The sequence below is a fragment of the Prionailurus bengalensis genome, chromosome C1 (genome assembly GCF_016509475.1).
Source record: "Prionailurus bengalensis isolate Pbe53 chromosome C1, Fcat_Pben_1.1_paternal_pri, whole genome shotgun sequence".
Lineage (NCBI taxonomy): Eukaryota > Metazoa > Chordata > Mammalia > Carnivora > Felidae > Prionailurus > Prionailurus bengalensis.
Window position 1 is genome coordinate 46,523,095 of NC_057345.1, and position 20,936 is coordinate 46,544,030.

General features: G+C 44.0%; 1 protein-coding gene across 11 annotated transcripts in view; it reads right to left on the reverse strand.

Moving 5' to 3' along the window:
• Positions 1–20,936, reverse strand: part of DAB1 (DAB adaptor protein 1) — a 1,144,406-nt gene that overhangs the window by 146,332 nt on the left and 977,138 nt on the right. For all 11 annotated transcript variants that reach the window (XM_043575105.1, XM_043575098.1, XM_043575094.1 and 8 more), the window contains one exon: positions 84–223. In XM_043575105.1, coding sequence (XP_043431040.1) covers positions 84–223 — 140 coding nt within the window. The remainder of the gene's footprint in view (positions 1–83; positions 224–20,936) is intronic.

Consider the following 20,936-nt stretch of genomic DNA (forward strand, 5'->3'; position numbering starts at 1 on the left):
AAATCGTTTCACCATAAAGATCATAATCACCCCTTCCCTCAGTCCTGTTAAACCCGTAATATTGGAAGTAAACTGTGTGGTACCTTGAGTTTCATCATGGAATCTTGACATAACTTGTCTCCCCGAGCTGCAGAAACCTCATCAATCCCGATCAGTTTGGCCTTGTACCGGACCCCTTCACCTTTAAACCTCTTTATCAAAGTGGCTTCACTGCGATCCTGACCTGAGAACAGAGAAAAGCACGATTCAGGCATGTAAGTATTCAGGTCCCACTGTCTTTAAATATCCACAGGGCCAAGATTCGGTCTCTGGTTTCACTTCTGTTCTGAGAAAGTCAAATCACTGGACCAAGTAGAAAAGAATGGTAGTTCTCCTGGATGCAAAGTCTGGCTCTATCATTTTAAATCCAGAGGCAAATTACTTCTCTCTGAGCCTCTGTTTTCTAAGGCAAGAGGGAAAAAAAAAAAAAAGAGTTACAAATAACCAACCCCAGTGGGGCATTAAGATAATTAAATCAGACCACATGTGTAAAGCACCCAGTACTGAGTTTGATACACGCTAGGTATTCAACAAGTAATAATCACCCACTGAGTTCATGTCTGATATTCTTGTTACAATAGTATTAGCACTGAGCCTCTTTGGCATTTCCAGCATTTAATATGACTTTGGCCAGGGTCCAAGACCCTCTTACACCCAATTCCATGGGCTGTTTTATAGTGAGACTCCAGAGTAATTGCTTTGTATCAAGTAATGACCCAGGGACAATTATCAAAAAAATGGTTTTACAATATCTCTTCTGCTAACTCATGTGTGTGTAGAAATTGGCTACTTGGTATGGTGCGCCCATATCCCGCAACAGCCCTTCTCAATAATTACTAACATAATATTTTGCTAAGACGTGTCAACCAGAAGTTCAAATACATCCATATAAAATAAGGACAGTAAAGTTACTGCTAACTGAGTGCTTCACGGGAGATGTTTTATAAACTTTATCCCCACTCTTCATAAAAACTCAACCATATCCATTTTGTAGACAATGAAGATGAAGGTCATAAAATTCAAGGAGCTTGTGCAAGTTCACATGGTCAGAAAAAGAGATGAATATACCGTAATTAAAATTTCTAATATCACCAAACTTTCATATAACTCATCAGAGTATGGGGCATTGCACATATGGTTCTTAAAACCTGGAGCACCCTAGTCTCCTGATATTCATCTCCTGGAACATCATTAACTTGAACTTCCAATACCTCCTCCAACAAGCCTTCCCTCATTGGTCAGAAACTCAGAGCTGAGCACATTAGAGCTAACTCAGCCTACTTCTCTCTATCTATATGATGTGCAAACTAAGGCCTTTCCATAATGTGGGGCTGAGAATTATTTCAGCTGAAAATAGAGGGGGGAAGAAAACAACAGCAATGATTAACCACTGCATAATGCTTTCCTACTGAAAGAAACACAACTTGCATTTCATTCATCGATTCAATCATCCCTTACTGAGCATCTCCTCCGTGCCAGACGCTATCAGTCACTGCAACAAATGTATGAGACTAAGTCTGTGCCCCTATAAGCTCAAGAGTTTGGTGACCGAAAATAAAAAATGCGTAAATGTGCATTGTGCTGGTTGTGTAAGAAGGTATGGCTTTATTTGGCCATCCTCATTTCAAAGTATGGCTTTCTCACTTGAAAGCCAACTAACCTGTCTGCCGAGCTTCAGTTTCCTCATCAGACGGATGTTGGATAAAATATCCACCATCAGATTCATTGCAAATAGTAACTTAGAGGAGACAGTATGTGCAAAGCATGGATTCACATGGTGAGTGCTCAGAAAATGGCAGCTGTCACCACTATTACCAGCCCAGTGAATGAAGAAGAGAAGACAGAATGCTGAAGGAAGGAGGGCACAAAGGAATGTCTGCAGAACCAGACCCCTAATTTCCAGCTGGTGCTTTTCCCCCCTGTACCCTTGCTGATTCCTCGTATAGTAAAGCCTTTGAATTATAGTCCACAAAGCAGATATAACATATGCATAATTAGTCATGATCTGTAATTGACGTAAAAATTAAGGCCCAGGGTTCTGTGAGGGCAGATTGTCAGAGATTAAAGCTAAGAACAAAGAGGACATTTTCCAGGATAAACCCTGTGCAGACACCTACCCAAACAACAGGGCCATGTACGACAAGTTACCTCTCCTTGCATTATCATGGGATGTCGGGTAGGAGTGGCCTATGGCTTACTCTGTTTCTTGGGAAGGTTTTCTTACTCTACCACGAATACCATCTCAGCCTTTTCAACCCATGATATTATTTCAGTCACTAATCAAATCCCTTTTACTATGAGGGACTTCTCCAAGCTTTACTTATAATAACCATTCCAGGTAGTATTTATCATGTTCTGTATAAAGCATGTTGTATACACCAACTTGTTTAACCTTAGAAGTTACCCTAGAGGTATGTGCTTTTACCCAGGTTTAGTAAATGAGAATCTAAATGAAACATCTAAGAGGCCAAGTAACTTGTCCAAACTTACTCAGTGGGACCTGAATCCAGATATGTCTGATGCCAAAGCCCAGGCTCATGGTTTGCTTGTGTTCTGTGTTTTTGAAGCCTGTTCTCTTAACCACCATGATTAATTGCTTCTCACTCTACCTTACTTCCCCATCTTTATGTTATACACAGACTCATCTGGTCCAAATCTGTTGACACCCAATACACTGGCATCATTAAAATTCCACTGGAGAGACAGCTTGAAAATGGAACAGGGGTGCCTGGGTGGCTCAGTCGGTTAAGCGTCCGACTTCAGCTCAGGTCACGATCTCGCGGTCCGTGAGATCGAGCCCCGCGTCGGGCTGTGAGCTGATGGCTCGGAGCCTGGAGCCTGCTTCCGATTCTGTGTCTCCCTCTCTCTCTGCCACTCCCCCATTCATGCTCTGTCTCTCTCTGTCTCAAAAATAAATAAACGTTAAAAAAAAAAAATGGAACAAATAGCTTCCGGCCTCTACATCATGTCCCGCAAATTGTCCATGAGTCAGATACAAAGACAGCCTTAAGAAACATTTATCAAAGCACAGAGCTCTACCAAGGAGGGCGCTTCATAAGGAAGAATCACCAGATCAGGTGAACAAGGGCAGAGATTAATAAGAAAATATTAGGCCATTTAGAGGAAAGTAGGGAGCCCAATTTAGATTAGGACCCAGGGCCAAGCTAATTTGTATGAAGGGCACTTATGCAGTAGATAATCCAGTTTCTCATTAAATGCTCCACCATTAAAAGGGTAATTTTTCATGAGCACATCTTGAGCAAGGTCTCAGTTATATTAGTTAAGAAATAAATAACAGATATCAGAGCCATAAGGCTATTCCATCAGAGGCACATACGATTTGAGACTGCTAGGGAAAGGGTCAGTCTTCACACATCACAAGTCATCGTGCATCCCCAGACTATTTCGCTGAAAGCACCACTGACCATAGACGTCAGGATGGACAAAAGAAAGGACCTATGTTTAAGCGACATCATCATCGTCACTATCAATTATTGACCATTTACCACACCAGTCGCTGTGCCAAGATTTTACATGCAAACTCTCATTTAACCCTCACACCTGCTCTTTAACTTACAGTCTGTCACCTGCCCTATTTTACAGAAGATAATGTCAATGACCAACACCAACAGCAGAGCCTGAATTTTTTAAATAACAGCTTTATTGAGATATAATTCCCATACCGTTCAATTCAATCTCTACAAGAAGGCAACCTCGGCAACCACTCAACTAGTTTCAGCCTATATGGACTTGCCTATTTTGGAAGCAAACTGCATTTCACATAGATGGTAGCATACAATGCATGGTCCTTTGTAACTAGCTTCTTTCTCTCATCATCACATTTTTAAGGTTCTTCCATGTTACAGCATGTGCCTGTACTTCATGTCTTTTTTGGGGGAGGGGGGGCTGAATAATATTCCATTGCATCAAGATACCACATCAGCTGATGGACATTTAGGCTGTTTCCATTTGGGGGCTATTATGAACAACGCTGCTATGACACTGGTGTATCAGTTACTGTGTGGGCATAGTTTTCAATTCTTAGTATTATACCATTTCTCTCCTAGGTATAATACTGGGTCATACGGTAACTCTATGTTTAAAGTTTTAAGAAACTATCAAAGTGTTTTCCCAAAGTGGCTGTACCAGTTTACAATCCCACCTGCAAAGTACGAGGGTTTCAGTTTCTCTACCAGATAGTCTTGCCAATATTTGTGTCTTTTTGGCTTTAGCTGTCCTCGTGGGTGTTCAGTGATATCACAGTTTTCTTTTGCATGCTCCTCAGGACTAATGACATCGAGCATCTTTTCTTGTGCTCAGTGTCCTTTTGCAAATCTTATCTGGAGAAATGTCTATTCAAATCTGACACGGTCAAATCCGGTAGCCTGAATTTGAACCTGGGTGTTATGAAAAATCTCATGCTTTTAACCATTAGGCTCTTTGGCCTCGGTTGACCTTGCACCATACTCTGTTATAGCCCTTTGACTTTTTACTTTGTGTCACAGCTATTTGTGTAGATGCCTTATGGAGCCTACAGTAAATTGGCAGCTGTCTTACTAAGTACATCCTAAACACACACACCATGCCTGATCTTCTCAGACCTTATCCCTCTTAATCTAGGGCTACTGGAAATACGCATAGTCATCATTCTATAAATGAAGAAACCAAGACCAGAGAGGTAACTAAAATTGCTGCAAGCTGAGCTGGGAATAGAATCTCATCCTGTCCCATTCCAAGACCTGAGATCTTCACTGGGAGGCAATAGGGTTTAATGGCCCAGAACCAGAGCTCTGTATTCAAAGGACTTGCATTCTGGTCCCCGCTCTCCCATCCACTCCCCTAATTGTGATGCGTCGGGCAAGTTCCCTTCCATGTCTGCCACAGTGTCTTTGTCTGTGTAGTGTAAATAATAACCATTGCTCCCCTACTGGGTCATTGGGTAGGTCAAAGAAACAACACATAGACAGCAATGTAGGACAGTGACTGACAGAGCGCAATCAAAACTGACCACTGTTACCTGGGGGATCATACTTCCAGTTTTTCTGGGGCAGTCCTGTATACGCCTTTTGTCCTGATGCTATTATTCCTATCGTCCTATTACTCTCAAAATTATCCCAGTTTGGATAACAAATTGTGTGGTCATCCTAACTGTATCATCATCATTTGTATATGACACTGCCCCGGGGCATTCTTTGTGCTCGGCAATGTGCTACCTAGGTATGCAGAAAGAGTCTCCTCTCCCATTTGGGGGATGCCACATTTTAGAAAGGGACACACATGGCTTTACAAAATATGACTGTGAATGTCATAGGGAGCTGAGGGGAAGAGAGATCACTTGTTTGGCGGGGAGGAAATTAGGAACAGCGGCAGAAGTAAAATGTCATTCGAGGAAGGCTTGGTGAGAAAGCAGGGTTCATCAAGCAGATAAGTGAGGGAGAAACTTCCAGAAGAGCAAAAAGCATGATGATATTTGGGGGAAAGTGAGTCAGTGGGTTAGTCTAGTCTGAGTGTTTCTCAGCCCTGACTACGTTTTAGAATCACCTTGGGAACTTTTTACAGATTCTGGTTAGAATGGTTTTGGGTGAGCCTGGGCCCATTAATGTGCTCGGGAAGCACGGTGCTAGAGCACAGGCCTCGTGTGATGCAGACCAAGGCTGTGGGGACCTATTCCTGGAAGGCCTGAAGCTTTGGACTCTGTTCTCTAGGCCACAGGAGCGCTTCATGACCCTGTCTGTTCTGAGGATTAGATGTAAATAACACTGGGGCAACACTGGGGGAAGTATAAGGCTCTCACTGATTGATGGATTGACCATGCATTCTTTAATTCACTCAGTCAATATATATTGAGTACCTACTATGTGTTATTTTTTTTTAAGCTTTTTTATTTATTTTGAGAGAGTGGGGGAAGGGCAAAGAGAGAGGGAGACAGAGGCTCCAAAGCAGGCTCTGTGGTGACAGCAGAGAGCCCAATGAGGGGCTCAAACCCTCGAACCGTGAGACCATGACCTGGGCCAAAGTCAGACGCTTATCCGACTAAGCCATCCAGGCGCCACCCCCCACCCCCACTATGTGTTCTAAGGTGCTAGAGATACAGCAGTGAACAAAACATAAATACCCCTGCACTCATGGACATGCCACAGACATTTTTAATTCTAATCTAATGGAGAATCACCTGTAAAACAACAACAACGACCCCCCCCCCCCAAATCCCAAATCGTAGATTCCTAAATAGCATCTACCGAGACTCTGAGTCTAGTGGGAAGGACCCAGTAGTCTTTGAGGAAGACCTGTCTCCTGTATCTGGATCAACTCTGTCTGCTGGATCCCTTCCTAGAAACAGAAATTCAGAGTGGTCATACTGCCTAAACTGATACATCTAGGTCAGAGCCAGAGCCAGGATTTAAGAAAAGGTCTGCCTCAGTTCACAGAACCAGGATTTCCAGGGTTACGATTTTTATTTTTAACCACATGTCTCTCTTAGTAAAATATTTTTGAGCCTATAAATAAATTAAAAAAAGAGGTGTATTTCTGTATAATTTACCTACATGTAGTATAAACATGTACCACTTATAAACTACATATTAATATTATTAGAGCTCATCAGTCTTAAAATGTTTTAGTTTAGAACCAAATATAAATAGATGTCTCATAATTTCCCACATCCCCAGCAGATTATCTTGCATACCCCGGGGGTGTCTGCATCTCATAATGCTTTCTTCCTTGCATATTTCTCTGAGAAGTAACAATTTGAAAAGTCCTCAGGGAGTCACGGCAAGCCTACCATCATAATAAGCCATTTGGGTTTCCAAGAATGGTCCATTTCTAATTTCACAATGGACAACTGGTAACCCTAGGGGGTGATATCCTTCATGGACAGTGGGGGTAGGCAGGGTGCACATCCATTACTCTTAAGCATCTGGAGGCACCCGGGAGACGCCGGAGAGATGCCTCCAGGGTCACCCTCTAATCCCTGCCCCATGCTGCCTCCGAAGAGATCCAGCCCCAATGCCACCTCATCACCACACTACCACCCTTGAAATGTCATTGCCTTCAACCTGCCCACAACAGGTGGCCTCCTCTCCTCCCATCTCATTTCTGCTTAATCTCCAGTCCTACGGGCCAGGCTTTGCCATGCCCCTTGCCCATGCTATTTCCTCTTCTCTGACTTGCCTTGTCTACTTGATAAATGTTGCAAGTATACCTTCCAATCAAATACATCGTCTGCTCTGAGGGCTGGCACTTTTTTTTTTTTTGAAGAACTCCTCCTTTCCTAACCCCCATACCCCACTGACTAAAATGAACATCTTTAACGTATCTTATAAGGCACCTCTTGAACCCATCAACCTCACTTTCGACCCCTTTCTGCTATTTCTCTCACATTCTGGCCTTTATCCAGATCGTCCAACAGACTTGCTCTGTGCAACCTCATGCTATGCTCTGTAGTTTTGCACCTGCTGTTCTCTGGGCCTGAAAGGCATTTCCCAGCCCTGTCTTTCTTCACCCCCTGCCCCTCCTCTTCCACACCTGAGGTCTCAGCACAGCACCATGTGCCCAGGGGTCCTCTGATCCCAGAGGTCTATCTGCGAGATCCCCTCTGAGAGGGATCTGCAGTATTCTCCTGATAATCCCCTTGCATTCTTGCAACTAATGATCTCATTTGTAATAACCTGTTTAAATCCAGCCTTCTCCTTAGTCTGTACATTCCAGAAAGTCAGAGACTGAACACAGTGTTCGACTTGTTGACCAAGGTACCAGAGCTCAGCATTTTCCTAACACATGGACACAAATTGTACAATATTCCCTCACAGCATCTGTCATGGCATCTATAGCACCTCATTGACTTTATCTTCCTGCCTCCTTCTCTGCACTTGAACTCCACCAGAGTGGGGGCTGGGGCGGATTCATCTGTGGTTTCTGAACCTAGCATGGTACCTGACACAGAGTGGACCCACAGTGCCCAGATCTCCTGAATAATTGAATAAATGAATGAATTTATTTCTTTATTCAAAAGAGGCAAGTAGACTCCTGGAGCCAGAATCACTATGGGGAAGGGTAAGGGGTCACTAAACACCCCTTCCATACAGACCCTATTTCAAAGCTATTCTGTGAGTGTGATGCACTTAGTCTCCAAGGAATAAAATCCCTAATGGGATAACGTAAATGTCACACCCATAGTTATTTTAACTGTTGCCTTCGCTTTGAGCCATTAAGGAAGAGCGTTTCTCAACCTCATCACAACCTGATCCCCTTATAACCCAGGAAATTCCTCTCCTCAGAATTTAAATCGAGGCAGTCCCCAGGGCACTGAGTAAATTCTGCGGTTTGAACAGCCCTCAAGGATGCCGTCAGGAAGAACACTGAGACCCTGTCTCGGAACAGAAGGCACTGCCAACGTCGAGGTCCCACACTGGGAATGACCTGGCAGAAGCTTCAACTACGAGGCACCTTTGTCAGAAGTCAGGATCCAGAGGAAGCAGGCAATTAGCATTTTTTAGGACAATGAGCCCGACAGCCCACAGAATCCACTAAAGTAATAAACGGTCTCTGTCTCCTGCTCCAGGCTGTTCACTAAAGACTGCTAATGGTCAAATAAAAGATATTTCACAGCCAAGATTATTTTCTCTTTACCTCCCTCCCACCCTCATCACAGATTATAATGAGCACAGCCACAGAAACTCACACAAGAGCCAAGATAAGTGGGGGTTTTTTCCCTAATGTGGTCAGCCTGGTTGTGAATTCCTTTAGCTTTTGACAGTTACAGTATTTCCCTGTCTAGCAGAGGTCAACTTCAACAAATTTCTTATACTGAGCTGAGTGTTCACTTCTATGTTTAGATACTTATACATCTAAGGAAGTGTCTCAGTCAGCTCTGTAACAAAAATACCACAGATGGGGTGGCTTAAACAACAGTTCTGGGGACTGAAAGTCCAAGATCAAGGTGGTCAGAGTGAGTGTGCTCTCTCTCTTCCTTTTCCAAGGGCACTAATTCCATTACAGGGGTGACCCTTGTGACTTAATCTAAACCTAATTACCTCCCCAAAGCCCCACCTCCAATACCACCACATGGGGCATTAGGGCTTCAATGTATGAATTTCCTTGGGTGGATGGCTAGGGGGGAGGGTAAGACACCAACATGCAGTCTATAATGAGGGGGCCAGAATTTGGAAGGGGGAGTAAAAAGCTGGATGATACCTGAAGACAAGCCTGTCCAATCTTCATAAACTGTCTTAGTGAATAATCGTAACACCTTGGAGACAAACACTGCAACCCACTGGATGGGAGGAGGCTGGGGCACAGGAAGCGAAGTCACTGGCATAACGCCACACTGCCCGTGAGGGGCATGATGTCTAACTCTTGGGAGTCCAGTGGTGTTTTAGTAGCTCTGTAACTTTGTGTATATCCAATACTGGGAAAGTTATTTAACTTTTCTGAGTGTTAGCTTCTCCATCTCTAAAACGCTGTAGTTATCTGCACTCCTCTCTAGGACAGTTAGAAGGGTTATATGAAATAATACACATTTTCCTCTTTGCACACTCCCTGGCACATCAGTCATTCAGTAAATATTTATTGCTTTCCTCCTCCCCAAAGAATATATTTCACATTAAGCACCAGTGGCCCAAAGCTAACCCTAGCAAAGTCTATGGCAGTAGGAGTGATGCTCCCAGCTGTTTAGGAAATTTTTTTGGTTGCCTGGGAATAAGTGTGCAGTTAGGAACAGGATGTTCCTTCCTGAAGGCAACCGCAAAGATCAACTTATGAATTGTTAACAAAATACCCAAACTGAGACATCCTCCCTCCTTCTGCATATCTATCTGAACCACCAGGCCATCCATCTTGATGATAAGAAAATTTCAAAGAGGTTCCCCCCTCCACCCCACCCCATCTAACATGATTCTATCCACTGCTGAAAGAGCTCTGTTGTCTGTTATGTTGTCCAATTTAAGAACAGATTGTGGGGGGAATTTCCGAGCCCAGCAGCAGAGATAACTTATTTTACTTAGAATTCCAACTTGCAATTATCCAGGTGTTGATTTGCAATGGACAAATAATTATGTATCCTGGCTGCGTAGGAGAGAATGCTGATTTTGTGTAATTAACTAGCTGGGTAGTGAGCAGAATAAGGAGAACAACACATTTGGGGGGCTGTTAAAATGTGCTTTTATGAACATGGTTGCTGTCATTATTGCTAAAAGGTAAACTAATTAAGGAGCTAAAATAATATTCAAGCTATTATTCATGCACACATTCCCTTAAAAAGATGTTCTTCATTGGTACTTCTGAAAAGAGCTCTCTATAAAGGGCATCTAGAATCCACCGGCATCTTTCTGCGTAAAGCCAAGTACTAAGATTCCAAAGATTCTAATTCGAAAGGCTGGGAATCTGCATTTTCAAAGACTGGCCCTCTGACTCTGAGGCTGTGTCAGGTTAGAGACAACTGCAGTATAAAGCAGGGTCCGTCAGTGACTCCGTATAGATGACCTGATCCTTATGCTCTGATGGTGGGTTCTTCTTTCCTTTCATTTGAGGTCTACTAGTACTCATTTCTCTCTCTTTCTTCTTCCTTCCTTCCTTCCTTCCTTCCTTCCTTCCTTCCTTCCTTCCTTCCTTCCCACCCCTCCCTCCCTTCTTTCTCTTTCTTTTCTCTCCCTCCCTTTCCCTCCCTTCCTTCTTTCTTCTCTTTCTTTTTCTCTCTTCCTTTTCTTTCTTCCTTCCTTCCATCCCTCTCTCCCTGCCTTCCTTCCTTGCTTTCCTGTTGGAAAAAAGGGAGAAGTTTCCTGTTTTTAAGATTGTAAAGATAATCTGTAATCTTCTGTGGTTGAGTCCTTTTGAGCCCCTCCATGAAGACCAAGAAACTTTGTATATCCTGCTAATTTGGGCCTGTCTGGGACTAACCAGTCTGGCTTCTTATCTGCAGCTTTATTTTTACATGCCTGCTTACTGACAGCCTGAAGATGGCCCGTACCACTGGCCTTTCAGGTGACTTACGGCTAGGCTTCTGTCTTTTTCTTGGTGGCCAAGGGGCAAACTAGTGTGTGTTGCCACTAATATCAGACCAAAGCAGAGAACAGGCTTTAGAGGATTTGTTACGTCCTTCTTTATCACACCTTTATTCCTTACAGCGACTGAGAATCGTACAAGTTATTTGTCCCTTCTTACAGGGGACAATACTGAGGCTGCAAGAGGGTAAAGACGTGCCTAAGACAACAGGGCGAGGAAAAGCGAGAGCCAGGAGTGCCAAAAAATAAATCTAGTTAATCAGAAGAAGTTTTAAGGGAGAGATTCTGAAGATTTGGGCTGGCAAGAAGTAGGATCACAGAGGGCAGGGAAGGACACAAGTCTGAGTCCGCAGCCACAGTTTTTATTTTTGTTTCTGTCACTTGCAACTGAAAGGGTCCTATCCTGGGTGTGGTGTGGCTTGGATGAAGGCAGAAGCTGAAGTAAAAAATACAACAGGCGTGGGGGCAGGGCAGGGAAATGAAAGAGGGGAGAACAGTGTCCAGGAGAGACCCGGGTTCTCAGCTGGCTTTGACTTTCAGAAGCCTCTCAGCTGACAGCAAGTTATTTCACCTCTCTGCAAATGAGGATGTTAACACTCATCTTGTAGGATTATTGTAAGAACTAAATGCCATCACATATTTGAAGCATCCAACATGGGTGGGTCGGGCAGCTCCTGGCCAGCATCACGTGATGACAACATTTTCATCCCTTTCCTGTGGACTGCAGTCTACAGGTAGTACGTCTCCCAGACCCAGTTTTAGGTGGTGACATACTGGCTCAGGAAGGCTCTTGGGTGAGTTGCTCTCAGGGAATTGCCTTCCGCCCAAGAGAGTCACCTCACCCACAGCTGTATTCCCCTCACCTCACTCCCTGGCGTGTTTTGCTTTGTAACGCTCACAAACTTCTGTGACTCTACAGAAGTACGACTTTTAAAAAGACTGAAAGTTCTTTAGAAGCATTTAAATACAGATTTCAGTATTTCTTTGAGCACCTGAATGGCCTAAAGTTCTGATTTTTATTCCTTGATGGTGTCAGAAACGATGCTTTCATTTCATCAGGGTGTTGGGGGAGGAAAAAAAAATAGTAATTTTCTCTACCTTCATAGGTTCTTGGCTGAGACCTTCCTGGAATAAAAGAGAGATTAGCAGCAGAAAAACAAACACAAGTTCAATAACATGTACACCTCGTGTAGTCGTGGGAGAGACCAAAAAAACTGAGTAACTCTCACCTCACTCCCCACTGCCCCTGTAGCTCACGTCCAGTCAAGGACAGAGTGATTAGATGGGTGGGGGTAAAAGTCCAAGGCCCAAGCCTTGCCTTGCCGACTTGCCTCAAGGCCGAAGGACAAAGCAGAGCTGCATGCCCTTGGCTGCAGCTGTACCACAGCCTAGCCCCAGGCTCTGCTGAGTCCTGTACCTGCACTCCCCATCGGGGCTGATTCTGGGGGCATTCCCCAATAAGCATTCTAGAGCAAATCTCGGTCTCTGCCATTGGTTTCCTCGGAACTTCATCAAAGCCCACACAAAATCAATGCATTTGAGAAAGAGCGTTCTGAAAGACGGGGGGTTGGGAGGGTCTTGGCGTGGAGAGGCAAACCGGCAAGTGCCTGCAATAGCCCGGCAGAGAGAGTAGGAGGGCTCAGGAACAGCACCCAGGGCTCACATTACTAGAAACAGATATTGATGTTCCATGAGACTCAGCCTAATCAAGAAGGTGAATCTAGGGCTAATACCCTCTCATCAGATGCATCTCAAAGGCCCTCGGCAAAAGCGTTGAGTGTTTGCCAGCCGCTGTTGCACCTGAGTCTGCAGAGGTGAGTGGAGTGGCCGGCCACCCAAGGGCATCCTCACCACCACCGGCACTGGGAGGTACTGAGGGGTTTGCTCTTCTGAAATCCACAACTTGCCCTCCGCCCCTTTGGCAAATGCAGCTCATAGCACATACCAGGGAGGCGTTTACAAAATGCTGGAAGCTGATGACAAGTGAAGACGACTTTGTTGTCAAGTGAAAAATAACAGATGCATTTTTAAACCTTTTCTATTTTCATTCTTTAAAACAACTGTTTTTTTTTCCCTTTCTAATTACAAAGTGACACATGCTCAAACCTTAAAATCTGGAAAATGCAGGAGAGAAAATAAAGGGGAAAGTCACCCATGATGCATTCCAGGGATATCTACGGTTTCATTGGAGTACATACTCTTCAAAACTTTCCTAAGTGTACACGCACACATGAACACATACATTTCTCAAAAAAAAAATGTATTCATGCTGTAAATCTGTAGCTTGCTTCTTTCATTTGGCAGTGCATTATATATTTTCTCCCATATTGATATTTTTTGTAACACGATTCTTAGTGGCTGCATATCTCATCATATGGATGCATCCGTGATTCATCGACTCAATCTCCTATCATCAGACGGTTATGTTTCCAGTTAAAAACAGTGCAAACAAATACGATATTGAGAATTCCTCATAAAGACAGTAGAAAGATGGATTTTCCCTGTGAGAATGGCTCCATGGAGTCTTTCTACACATATCAGAGTGGATGCTTCTTTATGTCCTCCTCCCCTTGTTCCATTCCAGAGAAGTGTGGGCTCGCAATAGACAAATGTGTGGAAACACCTGCAAAATTGACCTCTCCCACTGTCTTTCTTTGGGAGCAACCTAGGAGGGCGAAGGAAGGTTGTCTGTATGCTTTGGATTACAAAAGAATCCTTGTAAGCTCTGGACATGGTGCCCACGGAAAGCCGAGCCACCGCGAGCAAAGAAGTGAGAAGCAGGAGAATCGGATTTATTCCGAGGTCACAGGGCAGCAAGCAGCAGCCGGACCCCGGGGCTGGAGTTCTCACCCAATGTGCGTGAGCACTCGTAATGTGAAAGCCTGCTCTTGGACCTAGACAGAGGTTAATTAAACCACAGCTGGACAAGGGTTTCTATTTTCACATGCAGCCTGCAATTGGCCAGGAACTTCCTTCTGCAGCAGCTACAACTTTTGTGGGGTCATCTCCATTAGAAAAACACAAGAGGATTTAATTGGGTGCCTCTGCTGCCAACTTGTTTGCAGACTATTTTTTAAGGGAGATTATTTTGGTCCTGGTATATTCTGGTACGAGCAAGGCTCATGCTTTATCTTCCACCTGCCTTCTGAACAAGAGGGCTGTGTATACTATCGACTGATTAAATTATTTCTTTAGAGCACAAAGAAGTATTTGTGATGAAGACAACAGAGAGGGCAAATCAATTATTTACCGAGAAGGCTGCCGTATAAATTACATTTGATTAAACTCAGAGATAGATCTCGGTGATGGAGGTTTTAAGTGGAATGTGCAGGAACAGACAATGACTAAGTGCCCCCCGACATCACTAGTAATGAATGCAAGGGCAGGGGCCCAGCCCTGACACCCTTGTGTTTCTAACAGAGTCAGCCTAATATGTGTCCACGCCACAAACACGTGTTGAATGCCTACGATGTAGGACTGGCCCCAGAGCCAGAGTACAGTCAGGAACAAGAGAGAGAAAACAAAGTCCCTGTTCTCCTGGAGCTTCTGATCGAAAAGGGGAAGGAAGATAATAAGCCAGTAAATAAATTATGAACAAGATGGGTGCAGATAGTGAAAAGTGTTATGAAGATGATAAAACAGTCTGATGAAATGAAGAGTGACGGAAAGGATTCGTGGGCTGGCCCAGGAAGGCATTTCTGTAAGAAATGACATTTGGAAGGAGCCGCGAACAACAAGAAAAGGGCAGTCATGCCAGGAGGGAATGTGTTTGGCCTGTTTACAAAACAGAGACAAGCCAGTGTGATGGGAGCAGAGCAGTCTAGCGGGAGGAGGTGGGAAGTGGCTGCAAAGAAGAGGGAGTGAGGGCTCCTTCCTGTGCTGCCTTAGAAGGCAGGGCAAGCACTGGGGATCTGGTTCCAGTGCCATCAGAGGCAACTGGGGGCCATCAGGCAGGCTTGTGACTCACCTGTTGTAAACATTTCTCTGAACGCCCTGCAGCGAAAGGGGGCAGAGTCGAAGCCAGAGTTCCTGTGTGGTCCAGGAGAGAGACGGGATGAGAATGATGGCAGCAGACAGGGAGGGGGGGTGCTGAATCAAGATACACCACGGAGGACTGGCGGATAGGGCTTATTCGCAGACTGTCCATGTAAGAAGCAGGCAAAGGGAGGAAGTAAGTGCAACAGCTGAGTTGTGGCATCAGGACCTGAGCGGGAGGCAGTCACCTCCTGATACCAAGTCCTCCTAATCAGTGATGGCCACAAAGCCACTGGAACCTGGTAACTTAACGTTCAAGGCCTTTCAAATCCCAGCTGTGTGCAGGGCGTGTGGGATTTAGGAAATGCAACCTCCCAGTGCCTGCTCCACCACGAGGGCTCCGGTCCCAACTTAAGTCACTGTAAATTCCTTATTTACAACACGAAATAGACAAGACCTACCCTGAAGTCTGCAAATGAAATAAGGAAGTGGGAAAGTGAGAGGGGCCCTCTCTGGTCAACAGGTGCCCTACCCAGAGAACTGGTGCTCTTGTAAGTTCCTTTCCCTCCAGTTTAAATTTGGCACCAGAGTTCAGACTGAACTGCTTGAAAAGTCATGGTTTCTTCTCAAGTATGATTTTTCTCATACAAAAGGGGCACTTTTTTTTTTTTTTTTTTTTTACTTTTTCATTGGTTCTGTATTGTTGCTATCTCACTGAGAGCCAAGACCTTGTCTGATTCATCAAGAGTACACCCCTTCTGAAATGTTTGCCCGGTCTCAGTGATTAAGCCCCAGCTGACTGCCCTTCCCCACATAGCATGTCCTCACAGTGGCTGCATTTACACATTATAACCCCACCCTCAAGGCCTCTTATGGTTAAACTGGATGGGACACTTGGTCCAAGCCAGGTTGGTCAGAGCCTCATTCTTGGGAACTGAAAACTGAAGCACGGGTAGGAGTCAGTTTGTCCCTGTGGCCAGAATCATATCATGGGACATCAGAATTCTGGGTAGCCATCTTTCCCTGCCTAAATAAGAAAAAGGCAATCTTATAAAAAAAAAAAAAAAAGAAGCAAAGGGAAAAGATATTCTGGAAGAAGTGACCACAGAGAGAAAGTACTCTTGGGGTCCTTACTGATTCCAAATCCCTGGGTCATCTTTCCAGAGCCCCAGCTCACACATCCTCTTCCTTAAATTCCATGAGACACCTCTGAGTCCTTATTGATATGTCTCTCTGTTATGTTTAAGTCCATTCAAGTTGACTTCTGTTACTTATAACTAGAAGACTTTCATTAATAATGGGTGTGGATTTCTGTCTATCTGGCTCTTTGCCCACTGCTGGTGGCAGGGACACAGTCACCAAATGGTTGCTGAGGAGAAAAGATGTGAATGGCTGCACCCAGCTTGCTGCCCCAGAAATTCTTGCTTTATGCTCAGTTTTCTCTCCCCAGCTTCCTATCTGCTAATAACGCCACAAAAAAAGAAAGAATTTGGGTTTAGATGATTTCCCTCCCACTTTTATCACTAAGATCTCAGACCTCAACAGTCCAATTTTTGTAGTTTATCTACTTGAATGGCTTAGCTTTCAATGAATTTAACATATACGAGTGAATTATTTCCTAAACAACTTCTTTTGGTCCCTTTTCTGCCAAAAAAAAAAACATAGACAGGTCTTTTTTGCTCAGATAACAAAAGCATGAATACCTACACAGCCTTGCTGATTTCAACAAAGCACCTCCCTTCCAAAGATCTCAATGCAGTGGCAAGTGTGATCTTAATGCTTCTTAAGGCACTGTGGTAAATTTCCAGGAAAAATATGTGACAAATTTGGACATTCAGAAACAGTAGGATACAACAGATCAATGGAAAACAGAAATAAGTATTAAATCTGTTTCAGTTTAATTCAGTCAACATTTTATGAACATCTTTTATGTAACTGACATTGTGCCAGGACTCCGGGGCCACCATTTATTAAACACTTACTATGTTCCAGGTGCAGTGATAGACATTTTCACATATATTACTTTTCATTGGGCCCATACACCAGCCCTACATGGCATTTATGACCTCACTTTGTGCAGATGAAGTGAAGAAACCTGCCCAGAGTTCACAAGGCCGATAACAAGATGTGATTCATCCAGGACTCACTCCAGGCTATGTTTGTTTCCACCTCTCTATGTGTCTTCTGCTTATGTGTCTTCTGCTCTACCTAAGTTGCTCCCCTGATGAGATGAGGAAGATGGAATTTTTCCTTTTAAGAGGTCCCCAGGCCAGTGGAAGAAACACAGTTTCATAAAAGGGAATTTCTCATAAACAAAGGTGTCATCAATGTCCAAAAGACACCTCCAGGAAAGAATTGCACATTCTGATGGATGGGACAGGGGCTGGATGCATGGATGAGGTGGCATTTCGACGGGAGACTAAGTGATGTAAAGGATCCTAGAGCAAATTTTTTACAGGAATCCTGACAAAATGGAAATATCCATTACGGTACACCTATTCAGTAAGGGCAGAGAAAATGGTGAAAGGCATCATAATTAAGGACCAATTATGCAATGTGTATGCCATTAATGACCCTAAGAGGGAGCTATTATTATTTTTTCAGTTTTAGAGACAAGGAAAGTAATGTTCACAGTGGAAAGGTAACCTCTTCCATGTCACACAATCTTCATTTGCCTGTTGAATATTTCAAATCCAGGACGCTCAGTAATGCATTTTCCCTACTAAACCATGTCTTCTGAAGAAGTAAAAAACAAAAAGAAGAAAAGAAGAAAGAGCTACAAATTATGGGTGCAATAAATTATAAGGTCATTCTCTACCTGCAAAGAATTTACAGTCAAGTCAGGGAAGTAATACATAAACCTCTGAAAACTGAAACAAGAAATCAAGGTAGAAAAACAAGTCAAGAACAATAGAAGTCATGGCCCAGGTCAGTTCAGGAATAACTGGCGTATATATTATACTGAGCAGTGTCCTAGGGGTTTGGAGGAGAGAAACAGGATTTTCAAGCAAGGTCCTTGGAAGGAGTTTTCAGGGAGAGGCGGAGCGGAAGCCTATGTCCATTCCCATGTACAATTAACATGAAGTGGGGGGCACAGAGGACCATCCTCAGCCAGAATTAAAGGCAAAATCAAGGTCATTAAAGTTGTTGGAAATGGGTCTTTACTGAATTTTGTATAGTAGTAACTGCTCCCCATTACTAGGCATCCCTCATGAGCAGGAGTGGTACTCGGCACGTTGTAGATGATGCCCACGTACAGAAAAGAACCTGAGATTCAGAGAAGGGCACGAGTTGTCCAAGTCAGATGGCCAGCAAGGCTGGGGGTGGGGGGTCAGCAGACAGATGTGCCTGTCTGACTCCAAAGGTCATGCTCTTTCCACTCCACTCCACTATCTGTGTGTTCTGGGCTCAGATTTTGAAGGGTGCTGAAAGCAAACCTAGGTTTTCTCTGTGGGCGTTAAGGACGTCTCTGTTCAGGGACATCATTATAACATGATCAGAGCCAAGTTATAGAGAAGATGTGCCAGCCTGGTTGAAATAAGGGGATTTGGGGTGGGGAACACCATTATTTTACTCCCTGTTTTCAGGAAAGAAATCAGTGAGGAGTGAAGAATGTCAAAGGCAGCCAGTACACGGACAGTCCCCAGATTGAATAATCTGGTTCCAAATTCACTAAAAAGGAGACAGCCACAGCAAAGGTCACCGAGGAGAGTTAATGACATGATATGCGTTCACGAAGGTGAAGTCGGTAAGAACTTACTGACTCCAATGGGCCTTCTTCCATGCCTCCTTTCCGTGGCCCCTCCATATAACCGCACATCTCAGTGCTGCCTCCTTCCCAAAGAAGCTCTCCCTCTTATGCTTCCGTGACTCTCTTGGTCTCCTTCTTTCCTGACATGGTAGGAAATCCTCAATGGGGGTATCCTCTAATGTTCTGTCTAAATCCTTTTCTAAATCCTCAATGGGGGTATCCTCTAATGTTCTGTCCATGGTATTCTTTGTTTTCCCCCTTGTCAATCTCACCCTCTCTCATATGACACTCAACATAGTTAGCTCTCACACCTCTCCCGAGCTCCATGCCCACATTCCCGTCTGCCTTCTATATGCTGGCACCTAAATTTCTTACAGTGATCAAGCTTTAGCAAGTACGGAAAGGAGATGACCCATTTCTCCTTTACTCAAACTGCCCTTCTCTCTTCATGCCGGTTCCACTGCCGCCCCTGACGCCATCACGACCCCATGAAGTCTCACCAGGCCAAGCGAAAGTGTAGCAGCAATAGCCTACCCGTGCATTATAGCCACATCAGCAGCACCACCCAGCACACTGCACAGTTCTATGCAGGTCTGATGCACCAGGTGGGATTCTTGGCCATTGTCAAATCTTGTGTCTAGGAGAGTCCCCAGCACAATGCAGGTAACCTTTGTCAAACAGGTGCACGCCATGGGCCGTCTACCCTTCACCCAGGGGAGAAGCTTTGGAGAGAAGCTTTTGATTTCTCCTCTTTTCGTTACCATGCCTTTTGCACAGATTCTAAGAATTGTAAATAACGTTTCTAAAATGTCCTCACTGCCACCACATTTCTGATCCTCACACCTTATCTAGATAATTCCATGGTCTACTGATCTACCTGGTGACAATTTCTCCCTACTCCAATTCATTTGTTAGAGAACAACAAGATTTCTCTTCAGACAGTACGTTCTTATGGTGTCATTCCATTATTCAAAGTCTTCGGTGGTTCCACTTTGCTCCAAATCAAACCAAACAGTAATTTCTCATCTGTTTATTCAATATTTCATCAAATATATATGGTACACTGACTTGCTAGGCACTGGGGAGTTAGGGGTGAACCTGAAAGACAAATCCCCTGCCCTTGGGAAGATCACAGTCTTTTTGATTGGAAAGAACACCAATTTCTTCTTCCTCACTTCCATTTGCCCTGACACAAGCTTTCTGCATCAGCCAAATGAAACCCAGTGAAACCCAGGTCCCAGGATACATCCTACATGACTGCACATGTGTGTCTTTTCCCACACTGTTTTCTCTGTCGGGAGTCAGAGCCTGTCTGACCTCATCTGCCAGGTCAACTCTGGACCTGTCACCTTTCTGTTCCCACTTTCTGCCTGCCAGTCCAAAATTTGGGGTCTCACCTCCCAGTTCTCTCTTAAGTGATTAACTTAGATCCTTCCAAAATGATGTTTTCCCCTCCATCCCTCTCCCCTAGTCTATTAATTCCATTCCTGGACAGTACCGAACGTCTCTTTAGCTCACACTGAAACGTTTCTTAAGAAATAAAGATTTTAAAACGTGAAACAGGTACACACACCTTAAACCACGGATATCAACTCATTTACAAACCACAATTTTTTAACACAGCTGAAATCTAGTCACAGAGTCATGTGCCAACCTCACAGGTGTGTGTACCCTGTTAGAAGTTGCAGAGAAACTCTTCAACAAGTTCTTTTTATTATGTTTGCTAATATTTGTGGAGCCCTTAATTATGTGCCCGACTTCGTGTAAATATTTTGCAAGCATCGTCTCACTGATTTCTCACGAAAACCCTCTAACATAGACATGGTCATCCCCAGTTTATAGATGAGGAAACCAAAGCTTACAGAGGTAGAGGGGCTTGACCGAAGTTACACAGATAGCCGGACTTTATGTGAACTCAAGTAATGTGATTTTTAACCACTAGCAATATACTGCCCCCCTTAGGGAGCTTACATACATTAGTATGTAACTAGTGGATATAATATACTTAGCTAAGTGCTGGGCACAGAGTAATCATTCAATAAATGTGACAGATAAGAAGTGGAGAGAGGGAAAACAGGCCGACAGATAAACGCACAAGTACAAGGCATATTCACATACACTACTGCACAAACTCCTGGCAAAAAAGAGCGATCGCAGGTACTTATTATTACCCT